We start from the raw sequence: 25,010 nt of genomic DNA on the forward strand, positions 1-25,010 counted from the left end.
GCAGATAAACAAAAGCCCACACAAGTTGAGTTTTTTTTTGTGATTCAAGTAATCAGTGCCTTGGCATAGATTGAAAGCAGGGAGGGAAGGGGAGGCACATACGGACGGGTCTTGCAGGCTGGCATACCTGAAATAGGGTGGTTAAACGATATATCCAGAAGAAATACAGGTCAGACACAATGTGTCACTGCATGGAATGGAGGAGAAACGTTTGCAGAGTAGTCTCCTGACCAAAGCAGACACTGAAAGCCCTCCCAGGAGCACTACTGTATGGGCTATGTCCCTCCCAAGGTAACAGGGAGGGAGGACCCTGTGGTCAGTGTACAGGGCTAGAAATAGGTGTCCCAGCTCCTGTCCCCAATTCTTTCAGTGATGAATGGATCAAGCAGAAGCAAGGCATTTTGTCTCAGTTTCTCCATCTGTAAAGAATTCATTCTACACCCTGCAGGGAATTTTGTAAAGCTTAAATACCTGTAAAGTGCTTTTCAGCCCTCAGATGAAAAGGGACAGTGACACCTCACATCTCTGTTAGCAGTTGTTCCATTTCTTCAGCAGAGACACAGGGATGCCAGAAACTGCTCTGCCTGCCTAAGTGCTCCCTGGCTTCCACGGAAATTGCAGAAGAGTCTTCATCTGCTCTCCTCTGTAGAAACAGCAAATCCCAGGAGAAGAACAGATGAATGTGGGTTTGTGTGCAAACAACTGCAGTGCATAGAAGGGACTCTCCAAACTACCCATTTTGGGGATCATTTCTCAGGGCAAAACCACCCCATCCCGACTTAATCCTCCAACCACTGTAGCAAGTGACTTCCTAAACACTGGCACTCTGCAGACCATCTCCTAGGACACCAAAGTCGCCCACAGCATGGGAATATTCAACCTTATAGTGAAACAGAAGTTGGGAGCTTCAGAATAACTATTATTTTTAGAGGTACAGTTCACGTTGCAATGCTGCACTGTGATATTTGAGATCCCTGTGTGAACTCATCACAGGATCAAACCACAACATAACTGTCAAGTTGCCAAGCTGAGACTAACGTGCAACACGTGCATTAAACAATTATACCTGAAGGAGGTGGGACCAGCTGGTACACATTAGAGCCATTTTACTTATTTAGGGGACAGCCTGAGCAGCCTCTCCTTAAACATGTACTTGGAGGTGAGCTGCACTTTAGGAAAAGCGGGGGTTATGATAAGAAGATGGCATCAGGGAAGCCATGGGTACATTCACCTGGTGCACTGCAGGCAGAAGCAAGCCCTGACCATCCTTTGAGCGGATAAAGCTGCATAGCTGTGGTTAGCATGCTGAGATGCAAGGTGCATTAGCTCATACCGAGTGCTGCACTGAAGCAGTCTCAGGGCTTTCAGACCAGCGCTGGCTTGCATCCACCAGCTCAGATGGAAAGTCAAGAGAACTCACAATACATCATGTAGGCATTGCCCACGTCACCTCCCTGTGAGCCTATAAATCCCCTGCTCCTCACTTTGCTTTATCCCTTCTCTGTTCCCTTTCTGTGGTGCAGGTTCTTTTGGGAGATGGGGATGGATGACACTGAGTGGCACCTCATCGCCATTAACATGCACACACGCAGAAGGATGGTTCACAAAAGAAACCACTGCTTCCCTGAGAAAACCACACACAGTTTCACCTCCCAGGAGCACCCTCCAGGCAGTCATCTTTTTCCCCACTGCACCTCACGGGAGCAGCAACAAAAGTGCAGCTTCTGTCAGAAAAATGACTGTTACAGAAGGACCCCTTCTTGCTGCCAAGACCTCTGTGCGTGCCTGTGCAGCCAGCTCTGCTCACCCAGATACATTTTAATGGCTCCTTATTCCTACTGGTACTGCACAACCAATGGAGCTGTTCCTCTTCTGGTTTAAATTTCAACATTAATAAAACACATCCTAAAATAATGCCTATAGGCAGAGCACAAGCCCCTTATACAATACAGCTGGCTCATGCTCTAGCATGAGGAACCAGGCATCTCCCCAGGTCCTCCAACCGAGATGGCTCACCACCTCCTTCTCCACCATCCCAGCCAGCACACCGACTTCTCCAGCCTGAGGGAGCCCCCTTGGCATAGCAGCATCTCTGTGGGTAGGCAAGTGTCAGAACCTCAGTGTCACTGACAGACATTTAAGCCCCAGGTCCCTAAACCCTCTTCCAGATGCAACCAAGAAACATCAAGGAAAAGCTAGCAGCACCCACCCTGCTAAAGCTGGCATTACCACCAGTGGGGTGAGAGCAGGAGAGACGATGGTTCTTGCGTCTCAGAGCCTTGCATGTGTTGGTGGTGCCAAGGTCCTGCAGCTGGGCAACACCAGCAGTGCCATGCACCAGCCGCACTGCACCGAGCCTTGCTGCCCCATTTTGCATCCCCTACAGAAAGACTTCCGCTAGTGCTGGAAAAAGGAGGGAGATGTTTTAAGTAGCATGGAAACATCTGACAATGGCAGGTATGTCACAGTGATAATATACATGTTGGAAATGGTGCGTGGGAAGGAAGCAATGTGTCTCCCTCCTCAAAACATTTGGTCTTGCAAAAAGGCACAGTAAAGATCAATTTCTTCTTCAATTCTAGGGAGTCAGACTGAGCAAGTGCAAGACCCAGAACTTCTCCCATATGCACAGCAGCATCAAGCATGTTGTTTGGCAAGCCAAAGCCAGAGGAGAAACAAGCGGTGGTGCTCCTCTCCCTGCACTGGTCCTGCTCAGCCCCCAGTGCCATCCCCTCTACACCTCAACATGGCGTGGGAAGAAGATGCCAAGATGCAAAGCAGAAATCCAGCCTTACCACTCCAGGATGCCCCAAGTGGGGCAGGTGGTGGCTCTGTAGGGCCCTGAGGAGGAGTGGGAAGACATCACGTTTCAGCAAGGCTTTCCTCTCCTGAGTCACTCAAAGGAAGAACCCGATTTGGATTCAGTCCAGCCCTGCCCATTGATAATTTCTAATCCAGAAACTGAAGGATTACAAAAAGTTAAAGGAGACAGATGGTGTGGCAAAGATGGAGAAGTCTTATTGCTTGGCTGCAGCCTGTACTTCCCGAGGTTACGGCCAGGATTTCAGAAAGCTCCACCCTCTATGTAAGCCACCACTCTCTCAGGGCCAGACAGCCCCACCATACCAGCAAGATGCTGGCTCAGTGTGGGAGCAGCAGAGGCTGCTGGCAGGAAGGTTTGCAGATGGGCTGCAAGGAAGAGGGATCCCTCCTCTGCAAAGCCTCACATGGCTTTTCGTTTGGGACCATACGGGGAATAGGATATTTTACATCCATCCAACACTTTGCAGAGGCACGAGCACAACCCCTGTTAATTCACACACTGCCTCCCCACACCGCACACAACTATCACCCTTCCCAGTTTTACCCGCTGGAAAATGAGGCACCAAAGTTTTGCCTCAAGTCGGTGGCAGAGCCTGGGAGAAAGCGATGGGAGCTGCCCCAGCTGCCTGCAGCCTGCTCTGCTCCCTTCCAGGAGCACCCACACCCGTCTTGCTCTGCCCCTGCCCTCGGCCCAGCCAGGGCACAGCTGGAGAAAGGCCATGTGCCAGTTGGGGAACCAGCCTTGCTCCCGGTGGGGCTCCAAGAGAAGGATGCTGCGGTCTTTGGATTTTTGTTTTTACGAGTTTGCAATAGTCTGGGACTTAGATGAAAATTTATGTATGGATGGGTTTTTTACATCTGCTTTTTAAATTCTTTTTAAGACGCATTAAAAATATTAGGTCTCAGCTTCCTAATTTTTGCCACAGACATCTCCAGTGAGCTAATGAAATAGTCATATCACAAGCAACAGAACCGAAGCCTGAGATAGGAAACTGAAAAAAACTTTGAAAACTCACTCTCTGCTTTACGTTAACACTTATTTAAACCTGTTGCCTGACAAATACTTGTGAGAAAAAAAAACCTGTTTTCCTGAAAGCCAATGCAATTTTCAGACAAGGTTGAAGAAACTTCATGATACACCTTTCCAATCTTCCCAGAAGCCCTCCGGGAAAACCTGGGAGACAGCTTCCTGATATTTCTCATGTGAATAACAAGTAAAGAAAAGAACCAAAATATACTCCAGGGGATTTCAGACACCCATGGATAATGGCAGAGTCATCAGCAGCACTGCAGTAACCGCCACAAAGCAGCAATGGATCAGTGAAACGTGCAGAAGTCTGACAAAAGAAACATCTCTGCTTCTAATGACAGAATATTTTTCTTTTTATGGGACACCTTTAAAACAAGGCAAAGCGAACAAACCTGAGTCATGGCACCTGGTTCTGCTCTTGCCTCTCTCCAGGCTGCATGAACCTTGGCAAAACCTCCCCCTTCCTACTCCCTAGTCTTGCCTGCTGCCAAACAAGGATCTCGGGGACATTTTCGAGGCCTACAGATAAAAATGTATTTTGACAGATCCAGGAGGAATAAGTGGCACCCCCTAATTTTGCACTGGCATAGCCAGGCACACATTCCCCTTCCTGCCCACCCCATGATGTTGCCAGTCACATCCAGGACAGGGGTGGCACAGGCTTCTTGTACAATTCCAAGCAGTTGCAAACTGAACATGCACCCATGCCCTTGATTTAATACACAAATAAAACTCTAGAAAGCCCACACAATGCTCCCTCCTCCACCTTTTTAAAAAAAAAACAAACAAACCACCTAAAGCTCAGTGGACCAAAATCCAAGTGGTGAATCTGAGCGTGGTCTGAGGGCAGACAGTGCTTTATACCTCCATCTTCTGCTTCAGCGGAATGTGCTGAGGGCGTTATTTACAGCAGAGGCATTGTTGCACACCAGTTACTCTTTCTTTGGGAACTGTGGAGGCTGTAGGAATAATAAGATAATTATCCCCAGTATTCCCAGCAATGGTGGGAATGAGACTGCCTTTGTCCCATGCTTCAGACTGCACCAGCTGGGGCGGTTTTGTTCTACCAGCACAGCCACCTTTGCAGAGGCTCCCAGGACATTTCAGCTCAGACAGCACCTGGTTGCACTTGCGCGGGGATGAAGACCACAACAGACCCTGAGTATCCCCACATGCCATAAATCCTCCCCCAGCGCGTCCCCACTCCCCTCAAAACACATGCCATGCCCTACTTGGGCGAGGATCGTCGGGAAATGCAGACAGCAGATGGGAGGGAATTAAACTCAGATTGAGGAGAGACTCAGGCCCCCCAGAATTGAGACTTATTGCTGGCAATGCGCAGCTGAAAAGCACTTAGATATCAGCAGTCCTTATTAATTCACCAGAGGGTATTATCCAAGCTTGTTACAAGATTGATGTTCACTGTGGTACAATCGTTAACAGTTACCCTCAGCGCTTGGCCTGGATAGGGATGTAAAATCTAGTAGCCAGAAGTTGTTTCTCTTCCTCGCTTGATCATTTTGCTGATCCCTTGGCCTGAGCATAATGATCAGATTAGAAGGCTTTCTTTTTTTTTTTTTTTTTCTTCCCTTTGGCTTCATAGTCTCCTTAAACGAGATTCACACTGCCGTGGGCCACTTGTCATCACTGTCAGAAGCCTTAAGTAGAGCTGATGAGAACCTGCATGACCTGCTGTAGCACAAAAATGGCATCACGGAAGAGCAGCGACTCCAGCAGAAGGCTTGAACCAAGATCTTGACAGAGTAGCCACCCTCCCCTGATGGGCCAACACATGCAACGGCTCTACATGCATTCAGGCAGTCAAGAGACTGCTGGAAAGTGAGAGAAAGGTAGTGCAGTTGCCAAGCCTGACAACAAAAACGCAGCTGAAAGTCCTTAATGCAAAGTTACACACTGCACTGCTCTGCCTGCAGGTGGGCTAGATGGGCTGTTCCACCCTAATTCTTTTCACCATCCCGTATTTCAGGGAAGACACACGATTGTAGGCTTCCTAGACTGCAGAGCAGCCATTGTTAGGTAACACCTTTCTGCAATATTCCTCTTCTTTCGGCGAGCGCTGCAAGCACGACCGCTTGCTGCTCTCGCAAAGCTGAAAAGCTGAGCGGCAGCACCTACACCTTGCACTCGGCAGCCCTCACAGCTGCAAGGTTATTTTCGAAGGATCACCATCCTTTGCCTGTTCCCCACCACCACAACTTCTGTCTTTTGCCAATGCCTGGCTCAGAGGAGCCCCTGAGGGCCTGACAGCCACGTGAGGATGAGCACAACCGAGCCGGTCATCATGGGGCTGCACACAACAGTTGCATTTACGGAGGTGGTGCCTGTGACTTGTCGAAGCTATTTCAGTTGGAAAACAAAAAGCCTTTTTTTTTTTGCCCCCCCTTGTTTTTAAATGGGCACCAGGCACGTGAGAATGACGCCAGCTTTGCACGCAGCTGTAGCACCTGTGCCCGGTACCACTGGCAGCAGGAAAACCACTCGCTGCGGGACCCACTGCGGTGGGCACTTACCTATGGGGGAACACAGCCCATTTACACCCTCAGCTGCCCAGAAAAGGGCAAATATCCTCAAGGCCTCCTGCCTGCTCGCTGGGGAAACCTGCTGGGCACCAGGGTCCCGCATCTCCTGTTTCTGGAGCAGCAGAGGAAAGGAGGTGAGGAGGGACTCTGCATGGCAGTAAAGGGGAAAAGAAGCAAACTATTTTTGGCAAATAGAGAACACAAGCAGAAAAACTGGACAAAGTGTGCAGATGATGAAAAGGAAATTAATTTAAAAAGAAAAGGCACCATCTACTAGCACTGAATTATTCCCCGCAGCACACCCAGGTTTCCTTCTTCTGCTCTTCCAAAATAACTCAGGAAGAAAATAAAATCAGTTTCTTATGATATCCAGGTGGTAATTAGTTCATGAGGGAAAGAGGCATAGAGGTTATGGATGCCAAGGACAAAACAGGAGTTGAAACTTAGACCTTTGCTTTCACTCCACTTTTCCCCTCCTCTCTGCTAGCATCCGATGCCAACATAAAGCAACAGCCTGCACATCCCTTCCTGGCCTGCCTTTTTTCTCTCTTTCAAACCAGGTGAGAGTCATCAGCCTTCCAGCTTGATCCCGGCAGGAAAATCCAGCCCTCGTGCCAGGAAGGGGTTGGCCACGACATCTCTTCCCTGCCGAAACCCTCTGCTGCCCCAGCCCACGGCCGTGCTAGCCACGCAAAGCTGGGCTGCTGACCTTTTCCTGGCACAAGCCTCTCCGCATATTTCATAAGGGGATTGTTGTTTTCTTGTGAGTTACACATTTAAGAACATTATATTTGGAGCATGGATAGAAAGGATCTATTTAACCAGATCTTTTATTCCCTCTCTCACCCACACGTACACACTTGCTGCTCCCCCACGGCCAGCTGTCTGTGCACACACACACACCAGGCATGCCTTTTGGCTGCCTCCATCACACTGGGTTTAATTAAACACCCTAGAGGCTTGTTTCTAAACCCAGATTATTGATAGATTTTTTTCTAATTTTTTTTTTTTTTAATACCCTGACTGCTGCAATTCAGAACTAAATGAGGTGAACAAAAAGATTCAAGCGGGAGAGCAAGAGGGAGGGGGAGTACAGCAGCGCTCAGATCCAAACAGCACAAGGACACAGGCTGCACTTGGAGCAGGAAAACATGGCAGGAGTCCCTGAGGAAGCCCAATCCCCACCACAGTCTGCAAGCATCCTGCCAGCCCTCAGATGAATCACATCCCAGTCACTAGGAAGGAAGGACTGGAAGCACCATGCAATTGCTGGCAGTGGGCATTTTGATACTGAAAGGTCCCACAAAGAGTAACCTCACCCTCCTCCCAGTGCCCTGTGCCTCTGACAGTAGAAGACCCAAAGCTGTGACTACAGACTGCCCAGGGACGGGAGAACAGGTGAAGTGCTCCACTAACACCCTGTAGGGCTCTGCTGTGTGTCTTCAGCATTAGGAAGAATTTATTGGGCAAAAATGCTCAGAAATTTGAAAGAGTGGAGCATGCCCCAATATAAAGAGGAGAGGAAAAAATCCAACCAGATTACAGCAGATCCTGTCATGCTGATCAGAGAAAGAAGTGGCCTCTTGACCCTACAGATGACCAACAGACAGGCTGAAACATGAGATTAAAGCATGTGCAAGAAAGGCTAAGGTTATGACTATTGTCCAGGTAAACTGAGAAAGCCTAGAAGGAATCCCTGCAGGGATGCCAGCACTCAGGCTGGAAAGATCCTTTTATCTCCAGTTGGTGCAGGCTTTCCTGCCTAACCGAGGCTCTGGTTTCCAAGACACCTAGTGCAAATGACACAGCGAGATGAATTGGGTGTATTATTTACTCCAAAAACCCACCCAGGATTTATGCTGGCTGCTCATCTTCATGCTGGATTCAAATCCAACGCCCCTACTGTTGCCAACACTGAAACAAGGAAAAGGTTTTACTTTGTGAGAAGGGAGGAAAAAGAAACCACAATAAATCACGTGCCACTGCTGAGTATCTCTGAGAGAGCTTGCACCATCCCTGCAAAGATAGGAGAAACAAGGGTACTGAGGTGGGGGAGAAAGAGAGAAACTCTAGCCTAATTTTGCTGGAAAAGCAGGAAAAGCTGCTGCTGCACAGGCCAGAGGGGCAGGAGAGGAGAAAGCTGCAGCGTGGAGCGGCCAAGTTACACGCAATGAACGCCAGTAGTCTGAATGCTGCAAAGAGAGGAAGGCTGCCAGGAGTTTGCCCCTGCTTTGCCCACCCTGTGACTTCACAAGTGTGACTACACACACGCCCCCAAGCTTGCCCTGCTTTGTAGCATACTTGTCCTACCTCCTGGGTTTCTTGCCAGGCTTAACTCAGCATCTGCAATGGCCCATGATGAAAAGCGCTGTCTAAAGCAGTGCAAAGTACTGCATGCACTGGTTTCTGACAACACTTGCCAACTGTTTTACTGCATCACAAGGCAGACAAAGGCTCACCACACACAGCATCGAGATTCAGGCTCAGCTCAGTCCAGAACCCATGGCAACAAAAGCCCTGTGCCTGAGTTGACGCTGGTTTTAGTGACACAGCACAAAACTGCAGTTTATGCTTTAGGTAGGGAAATGCAAAACTCTTTCACATCAGACCGCACCTTATCCTCAGACAGCCTTCTTGTTCCTCCCACTCTTCCAGAGAACATGCCTCTGCTGTGCAAAGCTTTATTCGTTCAAATAAATGGGATGGTTTCATTGAGCACAGACACAAGTCAGAAGCAGTATTGACCCATGGTATGGGCTGTGCAGCACCTGCGGGACCTGCGCCAGGACCAGAGGGAGCATCTCATCTTACCCCTCAAAGGAGAGCAGAGGATCTCTCACTGCTGTTGGGGCTACCCAGGGGATTAGCCCACAGTTGTTCATCTTTGATGAGAGAGAAGGCAGGCATGTGAGCCCAGCTCAGTGCACAGGGTATCCTCTGTCAATCAAAGGATTGGAAGTTGCAGCTATCAAGGCCAGAAGGTGCCTCAGCTGAGCTGGGCTATAACTGGTAACTACAAAACTCAGCAACATTCCTGCTTTGTAGTCTCGTACAAGCTCAGAGAGAGACCTTAAGCTTTACACACACACCCCCATCCCAAATACTCAAGGAATCCCTGAGTAGCAGGACTGAAGCCTCGATTCCTGCAACCTGCTGGCTTGGGTTTTCTTATGCCTAATCATCTACCTCAGTTCACATCACAGACCTCCTTTCCCTCAGTGGGGTTATTAATTCGGTTTCCATTCTTAATCTGGTTGTATATTTTGATGAATTCTGGCAAATGTGGTATTTGGAGACTCCTGTCAAACAGGGCTGAAATTGGCCGACAAGGTACAAACCTATGAGGGTGAAGCAGACAGTGCAACTTCACAGTCCTTCCCTCCCAGTAAAATTGGGCTAAAAATGGGTCCTGCAAGCACACTGTTCAGTTACTGCACCAACAAAAACAGAGAGCCTCAAATCCTGTCTGAAACGCACAGTTTGGGCTAAACTGCCCTTTCCATTCTTGGCTTCATTTAAGCAATAGATTTTTCAGGACTTTAAAATGTTTTAAACATTTGAAGTGAATTGTATAAGAGGTTATTGATGTCCCTTTCTTTACCTGACCCAACTTCTGAACCCTTCCTGCCCATCTCAGGATACACACGAACATTAGGAGGTGGGAGTGCAGGCAAGAATGGAAGCGCTGCAATGGCAGGTCGAGGTACCACTCCCCACCAAAACCTTAGGTACAAGCCCAGGTTTAGGCTGATGCTGGCACCTGGACTGTAATGCCAGCTGCTTCACTGAGCAAGCCCACACCATCAGGCTCATTCGTAGTCATGGCCCTCGCCCCATTCCCCCTCCTTCAGTCACTCAGGGGTTGTGCCAGATCACCTCTGAGGCCACCACGTAGCCAGGGATAGGCTGCCATGATGGCTACACAAAGCATGCATGCTTAAGCTTCTTCCACTGCAGTTCTATCAGCTGGAATTCAGGGTCAAAGTATCAATAATTCCTTGGTAAGCACCCAAGTGCTCCAGGAGGGCCAGTAACCCAACATGTGGAGCCTGATGCTACTCCTCCACGCCACCCAGCAGACACTCCTTGATGCCCAGCCACTTCGCAAGGCCCACTGATTTTCAGCAAGGCAAAAACCCGAAGCACAGAGGCTTAGCGAGCTGAAGGTCAGCGCCAGACACACCCATACCTGAATCCACGGGGGCAGAGAGCAACCTCACATCGTGGCACAAGGACACCGCTCCACGAGGCATCAGCAGGAAGAAAGGGGCAACCTCCTGGTGGGAAGTGGGAGTTTCAGCCCAAAACCCCACACTGCCTTTCTCCGCTCCAGAGGTCAGGTATTAGAGCACAACCTGGTCACTGCGTAGGCATGAAAGCAGGCGGTGAAGTCAAACAGCAGAAAGTATTTCAGGTTATGTGACCCCATCTCCACCAAATAGGATTGCCAGACACAATCCAATTGGCCGAGGTGGGTCACGGTGCTGAGAATAGTTTTGTACTCTTGCCCTCTTAGCTGGTAAATAGCTTTCAGCCCCCAAAAGTGCTGAGCTGCACTATGCATTGGTGGAAACAGCTTGCACAAAAGTGAGATGGCTCGAGGAGGGGGAAGGGGAAACCTGGGCACCGGGTGAAATGCTGCTGCAGCATATTCAGGTCAAAAGGACACCCTGAAAGGAGCCATTAAAAAAAAAAAAAAAGGAAAGAAAACAGAAGAGATGAGTTTAAAGTTGCAAACAACTTAAAGTTTCATCTTTGATTTCTATTTAGGCACATCTCATACATAAAACCTGCATGGTTAATGTGGGACTAGGAACATAGGAAGCAGCATAGGACAGAATCTATTAGCACACAGAACATGGCCCCGACACATAATCCCTTTCACAGACAGATTGGGTCTCCTGTTACTCTGCTTGGAAGCTTCTTCCCAAACTTCCCTGACCTAACGGTTTGAAATTTTTCTTTAGTTTCCAAACTAGATTACCACAACTGATTTATAGGAGCCTGTATTGCTGCCGGCACCTTCCCTTAGTCTTAAAAACTCCTCCCCCATCACACTGTTTACCTGCTGACATATTTATAGAGCACTCTCATAGTCCCCTTACAATTTTCCTCAGGCTAAACAGTCCAGGCTCTTCTAATCTCCCCTTGTAGGACAAGCTTTCCATTGCCTCATCACCCTGACAGGCACCTGCTTCAGCACAAGTGCAGCTTCTGCTTAGCAAGATCAGCTAAGAGCAAGTCCCTCTGCCCAAAGGAGGAGACAAGGTTTTGGGAGGTTGCTTTTGTTGTTGTTGTTGATTGTTTTATGTCGGTTTGTTTGGGGTTTTTTTTTTTTAAACAAACTTTCTCCCTTTGTGTTTTGGTCACTAGATTTTTTCAGTGTCAACACTTCAGTTTTCTCTGATCCCAGCGGAGTTGCATTCTTTAAGCCCTTTAAAAAGCTCCCTGCACTTGGCTGTCAGGACAGGCCCATGTAGAGCCCATCGGTTGCCTGTCCCCACCATGGGCATTGGGATGGTGGGAAGGAGAGGCTGATGCTGGAGCAATTTAATTTCTGCTCTCTGGCAAACAGGAGTGCCATTCCTAGCTTTTAGCACGGCGGGGGGGGGGGGGGCGGGGGGGGAAGTCCTCGCAGCAATACTGAACAGGAACCTTTATCCCACCAAACTCACGAGGATGGAGGAGTGAGTTGGGCTCAGCAAGGCTGTCTCCTTCCTCCTGCCCCTGCTCTGCATTTAGAGGACACATGGCGCTCACTCCCGCCCGCTTCGTTTCCAATAGCATGGGATGATGCAACTAGACTTTTACTGCAATTCGCTGAGGAATGCTGCTGTCCAAACTGATGAAACAGCAATTCAGCAGAGGATGCAGGAGGCACTTTAGAGAAGTGGCAGTGACACCAGACAAGCTTTCACCACATTTATCAAAGTGCCTGCGGATTCCATTTCAAGGCGATAGCAACACTTATAAATAATGAGCAGAGCATCTCTGCATCTAGAGCATTTTAATAAACAACAATGTAAAAAAGAAGCCTAAACAGCACAGTTAGTTCTGCTTCTGCAACCTTTTTGGTCTTTCAGCAACATATATCAATGATTTTCTCCTCTGCAGTCCCTGAAAGCACAACTCTCCCTGGGTGATGTCCTTTAGCACAGACATGATCTTTCCTATACAGAGGACATGCTACTACACTGTTACTGACAAATGCAGAGCTCTGTGTTTGTGTGTGCGTACACATATGTGCGCATGTGTATATGATTTCACTAACCAGCTGCTTGCTCAGGCTTCAGGCACAGAATAAACCAGTCCAGCCCCCTCCTTGCACACTCCAACTTTATGCATAATCTCTTCCAATCACAACTGGTTTTGAGGATGGCACTTTTTTGGGGGAAACTGTTTCCTATTTCATCATCCATTTTTAAGTCCTCGTGAAGAATGACAAAGAAAAAAGCAGGAAAATATTTCCTGAGAGACAGCTTGGTCAATGTCCCCCCTTTCTGCCCTGCAGCATCCCTGCTGCCCTGCCCATGAGCCAATTTAAAGCACAGATGACAAAATCCTTAGTGGTCTTCCAATACGGGCATGGAGGGCAACGTGGAGCCCACTCACAGCATGAAGGCAACCTTTCTGATACCACATTTCCTTACACACCATTAAAACACAGCCTGACCTAGCAGGACAGCAGGATCACAACACACGTACACACAGCAGCACAGGCATGGGCACGCTGCCCAAACCGCATCCCACTCCGCAAGGATGCTCTGCCAGTGCACCCACGTCTCTGGAGGTCCTGCACAGTTCTGGCAGCACATCCTGCTACCAGGCTCGAACAAGGTGTGCCACTGCGAGCGTTGTGCTTTATTCAGCCTTTGCAAGTCTCAGGGAGCTAAATCAGGATGGCTTGGTCTCTGCTGCACACCCTGCGGTGCCTGCCCTTTCACGCCCAGCTTGAGTGATGTCCACCGTATGGCACAGTAAGTATGCCCTCTCCGCTAATGTGATTCACAGCCTAATTAAACCCCTGCAGAAAGAAGACATTTTCCCTGTGACTTGCTGCGAGTTATCTGCGCAGACTTGCCGAGATGCAGCAGTGGCTGCTGCCACAGCATCCTCTCTGCAAAAGAGACAGGAAGGTGCCGTGGGGAGGGAAATGGCTTCTACTGGAATAATTTACTTCGCTGATGAATACTTGGAAGTGCCAGTCTGCTGGAGCTTCCCGGTCCCCCCTCCAGCGTGGCAGGGAGCGTGAGCCAGGAGCCAGCCCACTGTAGCTTCTGCCAGGGTCCTGGGTTTGCTGAAGAAATACACCTGCTGTGCTGGTGGGAACCTACCTCTCCTTCCCAGGCTCTTCAGACGAACATATCTGAATCTAAAACAAGGGGTACACTGTTATCGAAAAGCATAAGCGGTTTGTTCTCCCCTCGCCGCTCACAATAGGAGTCACTGCAGGTCACGCGGAAAAGCAAAAAAGGTCAAACAAACAGTTCCCAGGACCCTTTTTCTTTATGGGTCCAAAGGGGACAAAAAAAAAAACCCTGAAGAACAGAGCAAATCAGATACAAATATCATAAAAACAAACAAAAAAAAAATTAAAAAAGAGAGAAAAATAAAGAACCTGAGTTTAGGTGCCCAAGTATTATTGTGCTGTTGAAGAGTCTGCTCCTCTTGGGAAGAGTTTCCTTTCTTTGTGAATGTGTCCTGCCGAATTACGCAGAGATGCTAGTGAAGGGATGCTCCCTTCCCAGCAGGGGAAGTACAAATTCAGAGTCCTAAGAATTCAGAATGCAGCTGACAGAAAACACTGAGCTGTTTCCAGAACCGTATTTATGCCCGAATTTAGAAGGTTTCATACAGCATTTAGAGCTACTGTTGGGTCTGGTGGTTTTTTGGGGTGACTTCTGCATTTCCTTTTATTTAGTTGTGAGTCAGCCAGGTGATAACCATGTGCAGATTGGTCCGTAAAACTGAAATGCAACAAGCTGAACTATCATCACAGTCTCATAGCTAAACACTCCTAATCTGGAAATGAAGTGCTGAAGGTTCTCATAGTAACGTTATCTCAGCATTTTACATACCAAACATCCAGCAAAACGGTCTTTGAAAAAAAACACAAAGAAATATTCATACTGAAAATACAATCTTTTCCAAGCGCAATAAAGACAAGATAACATTTCCCAAATGTCACAATTTAGAAACCTATTCATCTGAGACATTAATGTTACAGTAACAGAAGCATCTGTATTTCTCTCTCCCTGAATTCCCCACAGCCTTCACTATTTAAAAAAAAGATCAGCTGTTATGTATTACCAGTTATGTATAACTGGAGCTGCTCAGCTTGAACAAGTTCCACAGGCTTCACTAGAGTAAACTCTGTAAGAGGGAGTGCAGCATTTAAAAGCTATCTGATAAGAAGGTCCCCTCTTGTGGAGTTTATACACCCCACAGAAATACAGAGATTTCAACAATCTGTTGGCTGTGTTAAAACTTGCCTAAAGTTTCCATACTGAAAATTGTCACGGGAGCCCGAGAATTCCAGTGGGACTCAGAAACTTAATTTCCTCTGGGCCCCCTGCGCTTCGTGGGTTGGTAATGTCAATATAAGGTCTGATCCTGCTGGGTTCTGAGCATCCACAGCACTCCCTGGGTACATCCACAGGGGCTGTCAGCTATCATCGCTCCGCTGATGTGCTGAGCGTAACAGCGCACCAGCCCCTACAGCCTCGAACAGCACTGAGTGCTCAGCTTCCTCCAAACGTGCTGCTACCGACGCTAATTTGTAAACATTTGTTATTCAGTTTGTTTTCTATTCCTTTTTTCTTCCTCAAGGCAAAGAGCAAGAAGAAAATGTGACTGAGTTTTTACAGACTTTAATTTTCACCCTTTCATATTACAAATAAGCCGTCCCAAAGGATCAAAATAAAGGCACCATCCTGCACAACTCTGCAGCACCTTCTCCTCAGAGCATAGTGACACCACTCCATCATAAAGACACAGGAACACATGAAACACTACCAAAACAACAACTAGAAATCTCCTCCTCTAGGCTGAGACCAAACTGGGAGACCCCACCCCAAAAAGAAAGCCCTTCTTACTAGTCATGGGTGTACAAAAGCTGAGAGTGCAGTGAGATTTCCAGCACTGATACAGGCAGCCAGAGCACTGCTTGAAGGAGGAAGAATTATCCTGCAGTTGTACCACCAAGCTGGGAAGGTGAGTTGGTACCTCTCCCAGGTACTGCCAGTAATTTGCTCAAAGTCTCCACTAATTGTTTATGTCTAGGAATATGCCAGTGCCTAATTCCTGATGAAGTCAGAGGACAGCAGCTAGGAGCATCCACACCTCTGTAGGTCTGTCTCTTACTCTTCTGGCCCTTTACCCATGGGTACAGGCAGGCAGCCACCACAACCCATCCTTCACACAGGGCTGGCTCCACAGCAAGAGAATTGGGGTAACCAAGGAGCATCACTCAGGTCACCGACCCCCCGAGCCTGGAGAACAGGATATGCTGGATTTCCAGTGCTTCTGTTGGCAGTAGAGAAGCAGTCGCCAATCTGCTCCAACCTGAATGAGCCCATTACTGCTCGCAGGATTCAGTATCACCCTCGCATCACCAGTCCTACCCTGCTGCCAGAGCCCGGGGTGGGAGCAGAGGGGGCAAAGGCAAGACCTCGAGGCCCCTGCAAACACTCCACCATTTGTGTGCTGCAGAGGGGTGTAGCTCACTTGAATTAACGTCTCCATTAGCAAGGGAAAAACAGGACTGCAAGAGCTCAGCGCACAGGAGGGCGTCAGCAGAGGACAAATGAAAAGTATTCAGTGGAAAAACCAAGAGAGAGAGAAGAGGTACACCCAAATTAAACCTTTAAGTGACTAGAAGCAAGCATTGCCTTTCCTTATCAGCAATTTACCCATACTGACAGAAGTGAAAGGTTTCTCATTCTCGTCTGTTGTGAACTAGCGATTTAACACATTGTAACCGGTTTTAGTGGGCTTTGTTTGCTGCCAGCCTTGGCAGAGGTCTGCCTGGCCTCATCACTGTCCCCACGCTCCAGCTGGCTCTTCCTACAGCAGCAGAGAGGGAAGCCTGCTCTGCTGCTGCCCCTTCTGTGCCTGCTCTGCAGAATTTAAATGTCATTGGTGTGACACTATTTGGGGAAAACCACAAACAAACCTGGAGTCCCTTACTTCTACCCACAGAGAAAAAAAAAAAAGAAAACCAAAAACAGTTCAGAAAAGCAGCACCTGCAGTCATCCTAGCACACCACAACATTGGGAGCTCCTCTGTGGCTTTCCAGTGGGGACTCCTCGTGCCACCAAGAGCTCCTGGAAGCTGAAAGCAGCAGAAGTAGCCGAGTTCTCCCACACCTTGTTGGGGAGAGGAGCTTCCCCATGGCAGAGACCAATCCATCATGACACCCACACCAGCATCATCGAGAGGGCAAACTCCAAAAAAGTTAGTAGAGGGGGCTATAAGCTCTCATCTGCATCTGGCTGTAGTAACGAGAGTCCAGTGCTTCAAACCCAAGCAGCTCACTGCAGGGTCCTGCGTGGAGGCATGCTCTGTGTGGTGGGATGGGGCAGAAGGGTTTGGTTTGCCCACTCAGAGGACCCAGGGCAGGGGTTAGATGTTGCTCCTCTGTCCTGGCTTTACCCTGAAATAGTGGAGATGGGGATCCGCTGCTGCACGTCTGAAAAACAAACGTCAATACAGAAAGCTACCTGCGTGGCAGGATATGTTTTTTAGAAGAAAATATCAGGGATGAGGCACAGGTCTGCCTCTGACCTGAAGCATCAGTGTGAACTCACGAGGCAGGAGCCCTGGGCACGATGCACGCTCACCCCCATGCACGCACCCGCGCATCATTCAGGCCTTTGGCAAAGGACCCCATCTCATTCCCCATCCCTTGCTGCCACTCCAGTTTGACTTATCCCTCCCTTTTTTATTACCTCGGCGCCGCACGAAAACCAGCTGTAAGTCAAGCGAGCCTCTGATAGACCATAAAGCCCTAAGTGGGGACAGACTGGGGCTGCTTAAAATGAGTGGCGCGTTGCCCGGGGCCAGGAGCCTGCCCCCCACCAGCCCGGCGCCCCGGGCTTCAGTGGAGGAGCTGAAAAGCCCCATTGAGGACGGCGGGGACGTCAGGGCTGGCTGAACATCCCATCTGAGAACAGTGGGCTCCTTGTTCACCAGCCTGGGTGGTGGGGAAGCCTCAGCAGAAAGCCTGCTATTGAAATGGAAATCAGGGCCTTGCACCCAGCCAGGAGGAGGAGGAGAATCGCTGGCTCCTCCTGAACAACAACAAGGGTGCTGGGAGACTTCGGATGGGGGAAAGGGTAGGGGCAATGGGACGGAGGTGGGGGATACACACTCCAGCACACATACTGGACAAGTGGATGCTGGAAGGAGAGAGAAAAAAACCCCTTTGGGGGACCAAAAGGAATCCAGCCTCCCCTGCAAGGGAGGCACAGGGTGTAACCACTTGGGTCTCTTGGTCCATGAGAAACAAATTCGGTAAGGCTGGATATCTAACATGCCCATGATCCCAGAAGCACATCTCAAATGCAAATGACCCACATTACACACAAAGAAATAACAGTCCTAAGGAGTAAGGCCACGTGCCCATGGACTTGTAGCAGGCCTGGCGCAGAGATGTGACGATAACACCATGCAAAAATTGTTATCAAGTCCTAAGAAATTTCTCTCTCTTCTTCAAACAGCAGAACCTGTGAATCCATCCCTTCTCCCACCCACCCCACCGGTGGAGGGGTAGAACAAGGCGAGAGGATGGGGGTAGTATCATCAGTAACTTGTGCTGGATCGTTACATGATAACACGTCTCTCCAGGCTGCAAGAAAATGCAGTGGCTCTTCACATAAGACTCTTGAGTGAGCAATTCAGCAATGGAATAAATCAAGGCAAACCCTCAATAAATTAAACCTGAATTAAATTAATTAAGAGGAGACATTATAACTTCAATCATGGGAAATTCTACAAGCCGACCTGTGGCTTTAATTTCACAGCTGTGCTTGTGCTACCCTGTGGTGCTATCAGTCTAAATTAATTCTAGGTAGAATCATAGAACGGTTTGGGTTGGAAGTGTCCTTAAAGATCATCTAGTTCCACTCCCCCTGCCATGGGCAGGGACACCTTCCACTAGACCAGGTTGCCCAAAGCCCCGTCCAACCTGGCCTTGAACCCTTCCAGGGAGGGGGCAGCCACAGCTTCTCTGGGCAACCTGTGCCAGTGTCTCACCACCCTCACAGGAAAGAATTTCTTCCAAATATCTAATCTAAATCTACCCTCTTTCAGCTTAAAATCATTACCCCTTGTCCTATCACTGCACGCCCTTGTAAAGAGTCCCTCTCCACCTTTCTTGTAGGTTTCCTTTAGGTACAGGAAGGCTGCTATAAGGTCTCCCTGAAGCCTTCTCTGCTCCAGGCTGAACAACCCCAACAACAGCCTGGGAGACAGCGGCTGCCCTACAGAGGCCAGCAACTGAGGTCCAGATCTCTCTCCTCATCCCAGTCTTCATCCTGGATCCGGCTTGACTAGGCAGGGAAACAACTCTTCCCCCAGTCTCGATGGCATCCATTTCCCATTCACAGTTTCTCTGGGCAGGGCACTGGGAAAAGACAGAGCCTAAAAATGACCTTTAGTTTACACATTCCTTTCTCAGGCAGGAGCAAAAACAAAAAGTTGAGGGTTTTTTCTTTGTCTTTGGTGTTGTTAATAGGATAGCAGAGAGGAATTTTCAGAGTAATTCACTGGGACTTACTCCAAATTTCAATTATTACAGGACAACGATCACAGGCCACAAGAACAAAGAAATTATATACTGAACTCTGGTCTTTCATTGGGCCAGGAATCCCCTGTGTCATCCACAGGAAAAATATTCAAAAGGAAAGGGTAGAAAGCAAGAATCAAAGAAACAAATGAAATGCCTGTGTGTGTCCTGCCCAACTTCACCCTTCACTTCAGAAAGTAATTGCTCCCAATATTTCTCGTTGGCTCTGTTTCTTAACTACCTAATAGACAACAGGAACATAAAACTATGGAGAAACACCAGGAAGGTTTCATTTGCCCAGAAACCTGGCAGTCTCCAAACTCCCCCAGCAGGTAAACCTTTCTCTAAACCATTAAGATAAAGCACAAAGTGCCATGGACAGACACAACAGAAATACATCTTTTCAAGGCTCACTGAGGTGGGAGGGAGATTGGTTTGATTAAAAAGCTACACTTCCACATTGAGAAAGACTAATGTGCTCTGCAGGGCAATGAAACCTCTCTCCAGATGCGTATCACCCCTAGGAATTAAGAGTCACTATCTGTGGGATTCTCACAGCACAAGTTCCCCTCCAACTTTCAATAGCGACTCACACACAGCTAAAACACCTGGAGACCAGAGGGCAGGGAAGGGGAGGATGCTCTCTTCTTGCTGTTGATTTTTGTAGGAGAAAGCGGTTCAGTTACTCTGCAGGTAATGCCTGGTGTCCATTTTAGCCCTCTTACTATCTGTGTTTCTTTCAAAACACATGGTTAAAAAAATTATTTACTCGCAATTCACATCAGTTTGAAAATGATTTACTCTCGATTCACAGTCACTTAGTGAATGATTTAAGGAAAAAAAAATAAAATCTTTCCGTTTGAGAGAGAGAGTCTGCTTGCACCAGCTCTTCATACAACCGGTAACCTTGATCACAGGGTGCTGGGTCTTGACACAGTCTGAGAGCAACAGACCGGGAAAGCAAAATAGAAAATTTTCTTGCTTGCTCCCAGGAACACCCATGCAGTGAACAGCCATCTCCAAAACACTCATGCAACTGAACCTGCCTGTATGAAGACTTCAGAGCAGGCAGACGAGGCCAGCCAAACCCCATAGCTTCCCCAAATGATAGAGTATTTACAAAACCCCACTCAGAGGCAGGAGGCCAGCTCATCGCAGATGATAAGGTGCAGTGATCTCAGCATACGTTTCATGGGCCTTATCACCTTTTCTCCACAATGGAAAAGTAGGAGCAGAGAGGGAGGGAGAACACCATGCCAGCGACTGTTATTAGCACTGTGTTTGATCAGCTTCTCTGCTCATTTCCAACAGGTCTGCTGCAGCCCCAGGCACCACACGAGGCAGGAGGAAGGTGCTCTTGAACGTCTGTCTCCATCCTTCTTGCCCCCTTGTGCTGTACAAGTCTGCTCAAGTCCTGAAAAACACCACCATCTATCTTGCTTCCAAATGAGGGCTTCTGAGCAAAAGCCTGCTAAGTTAGTGTGGGCCAGGGGCCTAAGTTCAGGTAGTAGGAGTCATTTTCATGTGAATCAGACCAACCCTTTCACGTTTTTGAGGTCACAAAGGAAGGGATTCCCAACTCCTTAGGGACTGGTCTTCAGCAGGACCAAACACCTTCAGCACCTGCTTTGGGACTAAATCTCAGCCTTCCAAGAAAGCAGTTCACTGCTTCAAAGAAGAGGCAACAGTTCCTCACATGTCTCAGTACACATGTAGATGTCCAGCTTTAGGCACCCAAGTGTGGTATATTTGGCCTAATCGAACTGGCAGGACTCCCACTGTCCACCTTCGCAAAAGGCTGGGTTAGACAGCCCGCACAAAATACACATCACATCCAGCCAAGAGACTATTTTATCCTCAACTTTCACTCTTCTGAATAAAAACAGAAGCGGGGAAGAACACTCATGCCCAAAGAGCATCTTTTGGCCACTGCCGGGAAAAGCAGCGTCCTCGCCTCACTTGCTGGCTCCTCTTCCCCAGATGCTGCGATGCTGGGGAGAGACTAGAAGTGCAGGTAACATGGCATATATGAGCTCACCCACCACTTTTCACAGTCCTTGCTGCCGGAGACCCCAGGTGTGATTCCTCCACTTCTGTAACAAACATGTGCTGCCCACCATGTGCAGCTCCTGGGGAAATTCAGTGCCTATATCCCTTTCGCATCCACCAGCCTCTCCACATTTTCACTCATCAGCTGAAGCCATTTACGTTACACTAGAGTCATCTCTCCCCTTTTCCTTCCCATTTTTCTTCCTGAAGAAAGAAAGAGACTGCCTATACTGCCAGCTACGGTGGTGAAATACTTGTACTGTACAACAAGTCCCACAACATGTTTTGCTAGATGGTCCCTGCACCAAAACTCTTCTTCGGTTAAATGGGACAGCAGCAAACCTCAAATAGGCAGTGAATGACCACCACACCAGTGAGTTCTCAGCACAGAAGTGACAAGAGAATTTTCAGGAATATAATATACCTGCAGGGAAAGGATGAAAGGGGCAATCTACTTGGAAGAGATTTAAACTCTCTGGATTTTTAAATTCATTGCTACTAATATAACAATTATTAATAGTTATTACCTTATTATTATGTTAATTCATCTCCTTTTTAACATGTGTTGTGTGAGCACCAGACTTCACCAAGGTAGTTTTTAAGCAAAGTGTCGAATCACTCAAGTATCAACACAGCTCAGGTATTCAGCCCAGATGCTGCCAGAAAAGCAACACCACCAGATGCCATATCTACTGGCACTGCTAAAATGTAGCTGACCATGTACCAAACCAACCAACCAAATAAATAAAAATATCACATACTTTTTTTGGTTCATGTTTGTTTCAACCTCCAGGATAGACAGAAACGGAGCATATATTTAAGCCTGTTTTACTGACTTTGCACTAAATGTGTGACCGCAGCTTTAAGTCCCAGCCAGAAGGTAGAATAGCCGAGTCCCTGTGGAGGTTCTGAGGGTGCTCACTGGGTGTAGCATCCCACACCATTCGCAAGCAAATTCTAGTTTTTCAGTTCCTCCGGGATGGGACACTGGGCTGCTTGCCCAGCCAGTCTCTGACTCATCCTGCCCCTCTCAGGTGCCTCATCAGGCCACAGGGTCCCTCACAAAGCACAGCCCCATTCCCAGTCTCAATCCTTCTGTGCGACCGTTGTCTCCCACAAGGGAGGCTGAGAGAGCTGGGACAGCCTTAAGCAGAGAAAGCTTGGGGGGCACCCCATCAACGTGAATCAGCCCCAGTGAGTCTCTGTCTCCATTCAATCCCATTTGGCTCTGCTTCCTCTCTTCCCCCCCTCCATCCCCCGATGCAGTCCCACTCTCACCGTGCCCCTTTGTCCCCAGGCACCCCCTGCCTTGGTCACCTCCCTGACCAGCTCCCTCTCTCCTTGAACACGAGCAGGGTGGCTTGCTCCTCCATCACATCCAAGTATGACAAAGGAAGTTCCCCATGCAGGTAAAGGAGACACAGACCCGCATCCCGCTCCTGTTGGCAGACACCAGCCCTACTCAGCTCATGGCATCTGCAGAGGAGGTCTGGGTTTGTCCTGGTACCAGCTCAGCATGGTCTGGATGCTGGCGGGGGGGCACAAGGCACAGCCTCATCACACACAGCAGCTGCAAGGGGGTGAAAGCCCAGGGGCTTCTTCCTTGCTGAATTCTGCAGCGCCTCTGCTGAGCACATGGACAAATCAGACTTGATTTTCCAAAGGCTCTTCACCTAGCCAAATTTAGGTAGATTTTCTCAAAGGTGGCAGAAAACACACCTGTGTCACGCAGACGACCCTTCTGCTGTGTTTCAAGGTCTGACTGCACAACACAGTGGAAAGACAGCATCCAAAAGAAAAGATTTTCCTTTTTGGACACACAGGAACCCATTTTTCCCCTAATCTTATTCTTAAAAATAGGACAGAGGTGGCTAAAATTTTCCATACAAAGTCAGTCTGAACTATAATACAGAGATGGGGAAGTTTCAGCCCACCTTTTTAAAACACGGCAAGATGGTTAAGTGTCTCAAGACAGGATAACAATAATGACCATCACGGTTGCTCAGGAGGCAACAGTTGTAACAGGGGGGTCGTTAATACTGTTTATTGAGAGTGAAACAGAGGCAAAGAAAAGTGAGAAGTGTAACTGAAAATACCAGGCATCCTTAAACACAAGCACACAGCCAGCCTCCTTGATTGCAGGATTTTTTTTTTTTTTTTCTTCAAATCCTAAAAATACTGTTATCATCTCCAGAGACGATCTAACCAGGTTGTGGATTAACCATGCCGCTGGTGCAGAAATAGGGTGGTGGCTCCCATCGGGGTTACCGCCGGCACGGCTGGCCGCCGAGCCCTGGCTCTGCACAGCATGAATGAGGCGAAGCTGCCGCGAGAGGCAGATGAAGCGCACGGTGGCTCGAAGCCTGAGCAAGGCAGCTCTGCCAAGCAAGGCAGCACACGGAGCCAGCACGGGGGTGCCCACACCCCTGAGCTGCTGTTGCCCAGGAGTACTCAAGTGCACAACGCGGAGACGCTTGAGTGACCCTGCGCTGTGCCAGCCAGGTTTGATACAGCCACTCGTGAATCAGAGTGAATAAACCGTGCCAAAGCTCCTCTCCTGCAAAGCCAATTAGGTGTCTCTCCGCTGTGATCCCTTAGAGGCAGCGTCTGGGAGAGCTTATCCCGAGTCCTAAGCAAACGCGTGGAAGCCAGCTCAGGCCTGGCGCTGCACCCAGGCTGAAAAGCCCAATCCTGACCCAGGCTCTAGGGAACACCGTGCAAACACCAGCATGGCCTCAGTAGGGCTTATTATCGGTGGAATGACCTCCACCATGCCAAACACACAGTTTCCAGATGCATTTGCTTTCCCAGCGCTACCCAGTATCTGTAACATCTGGGTGCTTCACGATCCAGACAACGCTACTCTGCATGACCTCAGCATAACAAGAGAAGCACTCTACCCTGAAAAGACCAGCGGTAACAATTCCCTGAGCAGCAGCACTCCTCAGGAAATCACCAGTTCATCCTTCTGCCCCAAGGCAGGATTTCCTACAGCTCTGTCACTCTGCCAGCTGCTGGCTGAACCTATTCTAGAGGTCTTCTTCTGAGGTGAAAACCCCACACCTTCCCCAGCCAGCCTCCTCCAGCGGTTGTCAACCCCTCCTGCACTTAGGAGACCTCCAAGGAAGATGCAGATCCTATCGAAGCCAATGGTACGTATGGCACTCTGACACCTGGGATTGAGGTTGCAACTGTTTGGGTTTCTGCAGGAGAGCATGAGCACACAAGCAAAATGAGCCCTGGGAGCTTTAATAAACCACACGCTATCCTTACATGGAGAGAAGCCCATAAGATAAAGAATCTCTTCACAGTCTCTGAAGTCTTATTCATGGTCTATTTGTATATCTGCGCTGATGCTAGCGTAGATACATCCACAGAGCACAACACATCCTTGTACATAATGACAAGGGAAAAACATCGCAGTTCTGCTTGGCCGGGTCCCAAGTCAGGGCAGTTTCCTGCAAACCTTTATCCTCATTATGCATCTTAGGTCATGGTTATGGTGGTAATATAGCACCAACATAATATTTTTCCCTGCCAGCGCCCTCAGAAACAAGTCCCTGTCATTCCTTTCCTAGAGATGGGGAGAGCAAGGCCCAGGTGTGTGCATCCCACCATGGCACAAGTAACCACAGAGCAGGAGCGAGACACACAGCCTCATGCTCACTCCACGCTACTCTATCATGTTCTCCAGGCAGCACCGCCTCCTGCCTCTCCCTGCCTCCTGCTCCCATGGCTGGTCAGGGAACAAAAGCCTGAGAACAGGTATGAAATTCAGTC

The 25,010-nt window shown here is 48.7% G+C and overlaps 1 protein-coding gene across 3 annotated transcripts in view; it reads right to left on the bottom strand.

Annotated features, from left to right (window-relative positions):
• Positions 1-25,010, bottom strand: part of IGSF11 (immunoglobulin superfamily member 11) — a 110,137-nt gene that overhangs the window by 67,949 nt on the left and 17,178 nt on the right. The window contains exon 1 of one of the 3 annotated variants that reach the window (XM_074808506.1): positions 15,489-15,595. The exons of 1 other annotated variant lie outside the window; for it this stretch is intronic. In XM_074808506.1, the coding sequence (XP_074664607.1) occupies positions 15,489-15,495 (7 nt within the window). In that variant the 5' untranslated portion in view covers positions 15,496-15,595. Of the gene's footprint in view, positions 1-10,582; positions 10,749-15,488; positions 15,596-25,010 lie in introns of those variants that run through there. One more of the 3 variants, XM_074808497.1, reaches the window with a different exon arrangement.

Source organism: Strix aluco, chromosome 2, assembly GCF_031877795.1.
Source record: "Strix aluco isolate bStrAlu1 chromosome 2, bStrAlu1.hap1, whole genome shotgun sequence".
In the NCBI taxonomy this organism is placed as follows: domain Eukaryota; kingdom Metazoa; phylum Chordata; class Aves; order Strigiformes; family Strigidae; genus Strix; species Strix aluco.